The sequence below is a fragment of the Papaver somniferum genome, chromosome 7 (genome assembly GCF_003573695.1).
Source record: "Papaver somniferum cultivar HN1 chromosome 7, ASM357369v1, whole genome shotgun sequence".
Lineage (NCBI taxonomy): Eukaryota > Viridiplantae > Streptophyta > Magnoliopsida > Ranunculales > Papaveraceae > Papaver > Papaver somniferum.
Genome location: NC_039364.1, coordinates 151,009,294 through 151,019,399, shown reverse-complemented (window position 1 = coordinate 151,019,399; position 10,106 = coordinate 151,009,294). Strand labels below are relative to the sequence as shown.

Sequence of the window (10,106 nt, the reverse complement as noted above, 5' to 3'; positions counted from 1 at the left end):
CAACTTTGTTGAATTTATTCTGGTTGGTCTGATGGTCTGGTTTCATTTTTTTTATGGTATCTCAATCACTCTATTTCATCCTAGCAATGGAAATAACTTGAATTGTGTGCCCCACTAAATCACTTAAAAAAATAGAAACATAAGGATTAGGATTCAAAGAGATATGGCGAAACTACCATGTTTTTTTTTAATTCTAACACCTGAGCTTTGTGCTTTTATGAATAGACTCTTTAGATGTTTCCATCTAGTCAGATTGGTTCCTCAACTCCTACAACCAAGATGCTTCCATCCACTTAGATTGGTTAGTTCCATCCTTAATAAGCATAAATTTCTAGGCTCTGGAGTTTATTTATTGCAACTAAAATTTAATAAAAAGTTCATTCCCCACACCAAAACTTAAATCTAACATTGTCCTTAATGTTCTAAAGATAAAATTAAAAGCATGAACAAGGAGAAACTGTTACCACTCGAAGCAAAAGAGTTAAGGAAAGATATTACCGTGTTGCATGAGATTGGGTTACCTCCCAAGAAGTGCTATGTTTAAAGTCTTCAGTCAGACATCGGAAGGAATTAATCACTTCACATAATCATAAAGAAGTAGCCGGAATAACTGTGGGTCATCTGGATCAAAAAGTGCTAACCACAAGAAGAGGAAACTACAACAAACTGAGAAGACATCGAACATACCCTTGTTTAAGACAACTACATCTAGTTGTGGTTCAGGTTCAGGCTCTATAAAAGGGTCTAAATAAAAAGATTTCATCGGTTGGATTTCCTCAAAGGCATTATGAAGATCAGTCTGAAGAGTCTGGAAATACTCAACTAAGAACTTAGAAGCGTATAACAAAAGCCTGAATAATTGGGGATCCTCTAAGTCAATCAGATTTGACTCACACAGCTGACCACAATGAAAGAGGTGGTTTTCCTTAAGAAAATGTGTCGACCCTATTTTCCTAAAGTAATTAGGTTTAGTCTCAAAACTTAATAACCAACACATCTGAAAATCATATGTTCCCACAATTGGAAGAAAAGTTTTTGGCGGGAAAACAAAGTCAATCTTGGTATCATAGCCTGGGTTAACCACATCAACCAGAGGATGGGTTTCTAACAACTGAGCTCTCTTATGGACACAACTAGGTTCAGGAAAAAGTTTATGAAGATAATCTTGTAAGATGGTTGAGGCACAAATGTCAAGTCCTACACGAGGGAACTTTCTAAGAGTTAAAGGTAAGGCACCAGGAAAGTGATAATCACCCTCAAACTTAGAGTTTTCAGTGTCTCTAGGTAGACTAGTCAAAATTTCCCTAGTTTCTAAATCATTAGATTCTTTAAAATGGTCAATTGATTCTTCTAAGTTGTAATCAGGTGCATCCTCACTCATTTTTACGAGTTCACTTTCTTTGTCTAAGACTGTTGTTTCTAAATCGCTAGACTCAAAATAAACTCGTTCCTCTAAACCATCATCACAATCATATAAAAGATTATCAGATAAAGTTTCTAGTAAAAGCTCATTAACTAAGGTGTTAATCAAAGTTACTTCCTCCGATTCACTGATAGGCACATCTAATAATAGATTATCCAACACACTGCAGGCTAAAGGATCATGAACTACATCGTCTAAAACGGTGGCATCCCTAGTCAAATCCTCATCCTTTTGAATAGGTGAATAATTATTAAAAAAATTTGGATTTGTACTAGAAACAAGACTATCATTATAAAGCTCAATCGAGGTAACAAATTCCTAATCATTATGCCTATATATTTCATGTTCTTCATCAATATTATTCTCATCATAATCATCATTATAATAACATAAAAATGATAGAACCTCATCTAAACAAGTAGTGTTACCAATTCTAACCTCTTCATCTTGATTATTATAAAAATTATCCTCATTTTCATGGGTGATATAGGAAAGAATGTATTGGAAATCACGAGTAATTCGAGCTTCTCTTTCTTCCGTCTCCAATTCAAGCCTACGTGTTGACTCAACAAACTCACGTGTTGACTTAGTTAACTTACATGTTGACTCACCTAACTTCCTGAGAGTATCTCTAAAGAAGTTTCACTCATTTTTACCGTTTTTTCGTTCATAACTAAGTCATTTGTGTCCGCTAACTTAATGTGTCGACTCAAGTAACTTACGCGTTGACTCAAGTATCTTACGTACTTTATCTAGAGGAGAGGAATTATAATAATCTTGCTCGTATGACCGGTGGGAATGTGGATAGTAATTGGGTTCACCATGGTATGACCCATAACCTTCAAAAGTTTGGTGTTCCCAACCACTATTCACACTATGGTCATAAAAGAATAATGTTCATGTTGCTCAGTCGAATAATCATTGTATTGGTTATACCAGTTCGACATCCTAACTGCAAGGAAATTCTAAACAAACATAAAGAAGGCTGACTCGACCACAACAAGCCTATTTTATCTAGCAAACAAAAAGCATGATGGCTCCCTTATATTGTTTCTAGAACAACTTTTATTCTTTCGAAAAGGAATTCGTTACAATCTGAGCAAACCTCTCTGGAATCAATCTGAGTTAAAGTAAGTTGAATAGAGACGAGGGAAGCTCGGTGGATCTTTGATAACCAACGCCTCACCGGCGTTACAAGGCGGCGTATTAAACTCACAGAAACCATCATGAACTTCAAAGTATGCTCAAAAGAGTAACCAATATTTTCAGAACGACTTTCCTAATAAGCTCGTTACCCTATCGGTATCGTTCTAGTCCAAATTTTAAGGCTTAGGTTCGCGTAGGTTACGTGTTCCTAAGGCGGGCAAGAAGGAAACGGTGATGAAATCTGAGTCCTTATCTTTATTTGGCAAGGCCTTGACCTTTACTAGAAAATTAAATCCAATTTCAGGTCCTCAACATATATGCATACGAAATCATTCAGCAAACCCGCTGACAGGGGATTCGCGGGTGTTTAGAAGTCTTACCTCCCGTTCCAGACGGGGGATGAACCGTTGAAGTCTACTCGGGCCACGACTCCTATATCATGTACGAACCCGAGGGGCCGAGGCGATATCGTAATCGTCGTCCTTCTCTGCAAACAGTTTATTTAAAACTACCCTTCCGTATGGTTTTAAAAATAAAGTCCAATGTTCAATGTCCAAAAGAAAAGAAGAAGAAAAATGTCCAAAAATAAAAACCTTAATTACAGTTTCTAAAAAAATAAAAATAAAATTATTTACAAAATCTTCTTCTTCACTCCTTTTGAATTTCTCTTTTCTTTCCTTTTTGGGCTTTTCCTTTCTTTTCAGCACTTTCTCTTTTCCCTTTAGCTTAGCTCCAAATCTGAAAGCAAACAAAAATACCAAAACGAGTAAAAAAGAACAAATAAAATAAAACCTAAAAACAAATCTATAAACAAATCCGCGTCGGTGGCGCCAAAAATTGATGTAATTTTGATAGTGGTAAATAGAGTTGGCGTTCACTCGGACTTAGTTGAGATTGATTCTAGGCTTAAATATAAAAATAATAAATTATATACAAAATATGTCACGGGATGAAGAATTCACTGGGACTCGGGATTTCATTGTTTTTCATATTCAAGTGGTTCAGAAATTAATCCTAGGCAATTATGGCTCCAAACACAAGAAATATAACTTTATTCTTTGCCAAAATAGATTTCGTAAAACATCAATTGTAAATTACAAGCATAGTGTATCAAAAGCACCTAAGACTAAGCATACACTATCAAACAAGATAATAATTGATTAATAGAAATCATAAATAATTTATAATCGGTGCAAAAAGTAAATAAGGAATTAATTAAATTTACCACATGATGAAATTCAGCTTCGTCCATCGTCCCAGCGATGGGGTCTAGCTCATCATGTTGAAAACTCTCTCAAAGAATTTATTTATGCTCAAAAATGGTTTACAAATGATGAAAAACCGGGTTTGTAACAATTATGCATGTTACAAACTAACTGTTACAAAGAACGATACAACTAATGTGTCACTGTCACTGTAGCATGAACGACTGTCTACAGGCGTCTTATGTTCTTCGCGTTCATCAATGGCAGCAGCAGCAGGTTTCTCAAACTTGATTTCTCTCCATTATGTTCTCCCCCCTAACGCTCCATCCCCCTTCTCTGAGTCCCAGGAAACCTTTTTATACTCGGCAACGATAAAATATCTCCTCATAACTGCTCCAAATCTTCTCTTTGTCAAGCCATAAACTCGGGAATATTTTCTTCCCTGATTTATCTTCCCATGCACCTGATTGCGGATAACTCACTCCAAACACGCAGAAAACCTTCTTGCACGCTCCAGAAAGTGTCCCAAGTACTCCAAACTCGAGCAATGTTCATCTCAAACTCACGGCCAGTCATGCTATCCCGTGAATATCTCAACTGCACACGGACTCCCCTGTTTTCTTCCCAACGATTATCCAGCCCAACTAAACTCATTTGAACACCCATACCAGTATTGTTTGGTCATATCACGTTCATCCCAATCGAAATCAGTGGTTGAGTCTCACTGAAACTCCTCCAAAAATTCAACAGAACATCCCGCAGGAAGAAAACCCAGGAATATGTTCAAACCTTGTATCCACCGTTCTATCCAATTATGGTATAAACGACGACCATTAATAGCTCTATTGGATAAAAATAGACAAACCCAATGAGTTTCAGCCCTTGAATCTCACTAGAACACGATCAAAATTTCAACCCTAATTCTGTCTGCGACGGCACTATCTTCCCGCCAATTTTGAAATTTGAAATGAAGAAGAAGAGGTGTCCTTATCCAAAACACAGGCGCCTCTAATAGCATGGGTGCATGTGGGTTCCCTTATCCAAAATGAGGGTGCCTTTACTACTTTTCTTCGGGGGTCTAAATAGCACTTTTTGAGCAACCTTTTCCACACAAGTGTTTTTCTCCAAAAACACCTACACAAACATAAAAACACCATAATAAGTACAAAATCAAGCACTAACAATAGAGACATTAGGGACAATTCAGACATAAAAATGTGTCTATCACTAAGCTATGAAGCTTACTTGGTGCATGGTCCGCATATGCACCTTCAACTAACTACCCCTCCCTATATACGTTTTAAAGACATTTTTACAACTTGGATTAAGGGAGGAAAATTACTTACCAAGTACCAAGACCGTGATGGATGCACATTAGTACCATGGTCAACTGCAATGTACGATAGTGATGGATGTACATCCAGTTCTGGCTCACAGGCCAGTTGCAATGTCCGGCCATGATGGTTGAAAAATTCTTGAGCCAGGTCCAGTGAAGGGCTGTGATGGGTGTATTTCCTGCTTTGGACAATATTCCACTCCAATGTCCAGTTGTGATGGTTGTACATTGCCAAGGCCATCCTGCTCTGGCCTGTTGCGATATTGGCCATAAGCCAATGACCTGCGTAATGCACCATTGTGGCGCTACTTTCTTTTAGGACAGCCACCCAACTGGCATGAAGCACCTTTGGTGCGAGATTGGCTCTTGTCCAATACAGCTTACAGCTCGTACCCTCTTGGTGTGATATTGTCCCTTGGCCAATATATCTTCGCAACGCGCCTTACTTGGTGTCATATTGGTTCTAAGCCAATGTTCCTCTAGATCTTGAGATGAAGCTTCATTTCACGCCATGTCGCAACTTTGCGCATGCACCATGCTAAAAACACGGGATGTTACAATATTCTTAGGATTGAATTTTAATAATGGAAGTAACTTAGTAAATTTACCTAGTTTAGACACCATTTATCCCCTTCTCTTGGTTGGATGAAGAAATTGATAGGCTCCAAATAATTCACCTACGCCCCAAACTAGGAAAGTTTTTTTTTAGCTCTGGTAATCTTTTCTAATATATTCTTTGTTACAATTAGAAAAAAAATTCATTTAAAGATGCACACCATGAACAACCGTTTGTTAAATGTGTACATTATTTATATGTCCTTACTTTTGACACCCAATAAATATATCCTTATACAACAATAAATATGTCCCTACATTTTAATAACTTATCAATTTAAAATTAGATTACCTTAATACCCTCACCATATAATATTTTTCTTTATTTCAAAATGAAACAAATTTCTTCCGCTACCACTTCACCACCACCACTAGCACCGCCACCACCAACATTGAACTACCATTCCACCACCACTGTTCAACGACCACCACCTACCAACAACCACCACCACTAATATTCCACCGCCACTCCTTCACCACCACCATTACACCACCACTAGTCCTCCACCACCACTATTCCGTCGCCGCCACCATCATTAGTTCGTCGCCGCCACCACTGGTTCAAATGTTTTTGTATCAACAATAGTAGTTGATCCAAATAAAAATAGAACCACCAGTAAAAGTTGATCCATGTAAATGGAGTGAACTTTGCGTGAGTTGAACACGCATCATCTAACATGGAGTCAGTCGTGCTACCATTGCACCACAAGTTCAACATTAGAAGAAATTTGCAAGATTTAAACTACAAGTATGATTTAAACTACAATCATAATTATACTAATCCAAGGAAATGTTGTCAACAATAGGATTTGAAAGTATCAACGGCAGTAGTTGATCCCATAAAAAAAATGGGTCAACAACAGGAGTTGATCCCATAAAATGGATCAATAACAGTAGTTGATCCCATAAAAAATTGGGTCAACAACAGGAGTTGAACCCATAAATGGATCAACAACAGTATTTGATCCCATAAAAACATATAAACAATAGGAGTTGAAAGGATCAACAATAATAGTTGATCCCATAAAAAATTGGTCAACAACAGGAGTTGATCCCATAAAATGGATCAAGAATAGTAGTTGATCCCATAAAAAATTGGGTCAACATCAGGAGTTGATCCAATAAATGGGATCAACAACAAAAATGGATCCCATAAAAACATATAAACAACAACAATTTATCATCACATGTAGCTTCATAAACAACAACAACTTCAAGACCAGCTTCAAAATCAATCTCGACAACTACAACAACCAGAACTACTATTCTACTACTATTTCCATGACTAATTTCTCATTCGAACCTCTCCACCATTACCGCCACCAATAATCACACATCTCCACCACCACCAAAACAACCAGAACCAAATCCAACACCAATTTCATCATTCCAACCAAAACCACCTCCACCTCCATCTACATCATCAATTTCTTTTCTTTTTTTGATCAGTAAAGATGAATTCATTGATCAAAAAGGAGAGGGTACAAAAGGTTTATACCACCCTCAGAGAGTACAAGTATGAAAGAGAAAAGAGAAAAGAGGAATAGGAGATCAAAGAGGATAACAAAAAACTTGTTCAATCAAAGTACATCCTAGGACAACTAGACATTACATATTTGAAACTTTTATCCTCAAAATTCTTGAACACTAAGCACCAAGTAAATAAAGTGTACTTGATTCTATTTTGAATAGAAATCGCATTGCTTTCCTTGCTCTGAAAGGCTCTTGCATTCCTTTCTTTCCAAATGCACCAAATAATAGAAATAGGTATCATGTGCAATATTTGAAGTTGTTGAGCATGAAGCTGAGAATTACCCCAAGAGAGCAACATGGTGAAAAGGTCATCTGGCATAGTGAAATTCCATTTCATCTTCTCTTTGAAATGATTCCAAATGGTGCCTGCAAAGCTGCAATGAAGAAAAACATGTTTGACTGTTTCATGATGATTGCAGGATAAATATGTTGGAGCGACTTCAATTCTCCTTCTCCTAAGCATATCTCTGGTTGGAAAACTAATATGAGATAAAGTCCAAAGAAATAAGCAGATTTTTGGTGGAAGATTTTGTCCCCAAATGAACTGAAAAATGTGTTGATGTGCTGGATCAAAATCATCATTGGCAAGAGTATCATATGTTGTCTTTACTGAGAATTGACCTTTACTGGTAGTGTTCCATAGAATTTCACCTGAAGCATTATTGTTAAGCACAAAACTTTGCAAACTATTCTACAGACCTGAGAGTTCCAATCTAGCAGCATGTAACATTCTTCTTGGTAAGAGTAAATTCCAATCATCTGCATTGGCATCAAAAACATCTGCCACTGTTAAATCTTTGGTTCTAGAGACTGCAAACATATTAGGAAACTTAGTGCATAGAGGAGTATCAAAAAGCCAGTTATCCCTCCAAAATATGGTTTTACTGCCAGAGTTAACTTTGAATTTGATATGATTTTTAAAAATTGAACTGCACTTCATAATTCCCTTCCATAGACATCTGCCATAAGTCATTTTTGGAATTTTTGTTATCCAACCCAGATGTTCAATTGCATATTTCTCAGTGATATCTTTCCAGTTGCAAATCTCCACAGCCACTTAGTAAGAAGAGACTTATTCATTTTTTTTAAAGTTTTTAACACCATATTTTCTTCTTATACTAATAACAGGCCACTTTACCAAATTCATTTTCTTCTTACCTTTGTTATCATTCCATAAAAATTTTCTCATGATCTGTTCAAGACTTTTATCCACAGAAGCTGGCATAACAAACAAAGACATATAGTAAACTGGCAGACTTGCCAAAACACTATTAATAAGAGCAATTTTACCTGCTCTATTTAGAGTTTCTTTTTTCCATCCAGTAAGGTATTTGATAAATCTTTCCATAATCATCTCCCACTTTGCAACACCACCACTCTTATCACCCAAAGGCAAACCCGGATAATAAGTTGGCAAAACACCATGATAACAACCCAGAATAGAAGAAAATTGAGCAATATCTCCAGAATATCCAACACCAAAAATTTCACTTTTTGCAAAGTTAATTTTTAAGCCTGTAAGTTGCTCAAAAGATAAGAGAAGAATTCTTATATTCTCAACTTGGACAGTATCTGCATCTAAAAGGATTAAAGTGTCATCGGCAAATTGCAAATGACTGACAACAGTACCACTTTCAGCCACCTTAAAACCAGAAATTAAACCATTTTCTTGAGCTTGCTTGATCAAGAAGGATAAAGCTTCACCTACTAACAGAAAAAGAAAGGGAGATAGGGGTTAACCCTGTCTAATGCCTTTTTTTTGATTTGAAATGACCTTCAGAGGAACCATTCACCAAGACAGAGAATCTCACCAATTCCACACAGCATTTTAACTAACTCCTCCATTTGTTTCCAAAATTCATCTTAGCCATGATTTCATCAAGAATATCCCAATTTACATGGTCAAATGCTTTCTCAAAGTCCATCTTACTAAAATTCCAGGTCTTCCACTTCTAATTCTAGAATCAATGAGTTCATTAGCAACTAGAACTCCATCCAGAATTTGCCTTTTTCTCAAAAATGCAGTTTGCTGAGAAGAAATAATATCATGTAGAATGGTTTTGAATCTGTCGGTAAGTATCTTAGAGATAATCTTGTAAATTCCATGGACAAGACTAATTGGTCTTAAGTCTTTTATTTATTCTATTGTGTCTTTCTTTGGAATTAAGGCTATGAAAGTGTTTTTTAACCTCCAGTCCAAGAAGTTATTTTGTTACAGCTCCTTAATCACCAACATCATATATAGCTTAATGATATCCCAAACAAGAACATAAAACCTTATAGGAAAACCATCTGGTCCTGGAGCCTTTGATTGGCCTAATCTTTTCATTGCAGCAATGCATTCATCTTCAGTGATTTCACTCTCCAACCAATTATTTTGTTCTCCAGACACTTGATTGAAAAACATGAAGTCCATAGAAACATTCCTGGTTGCTTGATTTTGGAAATTTGATTGGAAAAATGCACATCATCAATTTCTTAGTTCTAAACTATTCTCATTTATGTCACAATCACTTACAATACCACCAGTACCGAGAGAAACTTAGATTCAAATACATACCTCCTCCGCCGTCGCTGCCACACCACCACTATAAATCATTACCTAAACCAGATCTCGATCTATAATTGCAACCTAAAATCAGCTCTCGATCTATTTGAATCCGATTTTAAATTTAGTTTTAGAAGAAGTAAAAGAAGAAGAAGGTGTCATCTGTTGATGATAGATCGATTAAATCCTGAATCCATTAGAGGCAGAGAAGGTGGTGGTAGTTGCAGAGGTGTTGGTGGCGTCAATGATGAAGAAGTTGGTGGGAGCGATGGAGATACAGTGGCTGGAGGGATGCAATTT

The 10,106-nt window shown here is 36.7% G+C and overlaps 1 protein-coding gene across 1 annotated transcript; it reads right to left on the bottom strand.

Moving 5' to 3' along the window:
* Nucleotides 1-7,301: 7,301 nt before the first annotated feature.
* On the bottom strand, nt 7,302-9,183 carry LOC113295375. Its single transcript, XM_026543712.1, has 4 exons — nt 9,096-9,183; nt 8,417-8,962; nt 7,958-8,068; nt 7,302-7,909 (listed from the first exon to the last, which is right to left on the bottom strand). Exons 1-4 carry the CDS (start codon nt 9,181-9,183, stop codon nt 7,302-7,304), a joined length of 1,353 nt encoding a protein of 450 aa, XP_026399497.1.
* Nucleotides 9,184-10,106: the final 923 nt, after the last annotated feature.

What these genes read in the sequence shown, in the direction of transcription:
- LOC113295375 (XM_026543712.1), bottom strand. Translation starts at nt 9,183, where the DNA reads ATGGACTTTGAGAAAGCATTTGACCATGTAAATTGGGATATTCTTGAT. An exon ending in TTTTGGAAACAAATGGAGGA is followed by an intron (nt 8,963 to 9,095) that starts GTTAGTTAAAAT and finishes TTCTGTTAGTAG; the next exon opens with GTGAAGCTTTATCCTTCTTG. An exon ending in TTTATGGAATGATAACAAAG is followed by an intron (nt 8,069 to 8,416) that starts GTAAGAAGAAAA and finishes ATATGTTTGCAG; the next exon opens with TCTCTAGAACCAAAGATTTA.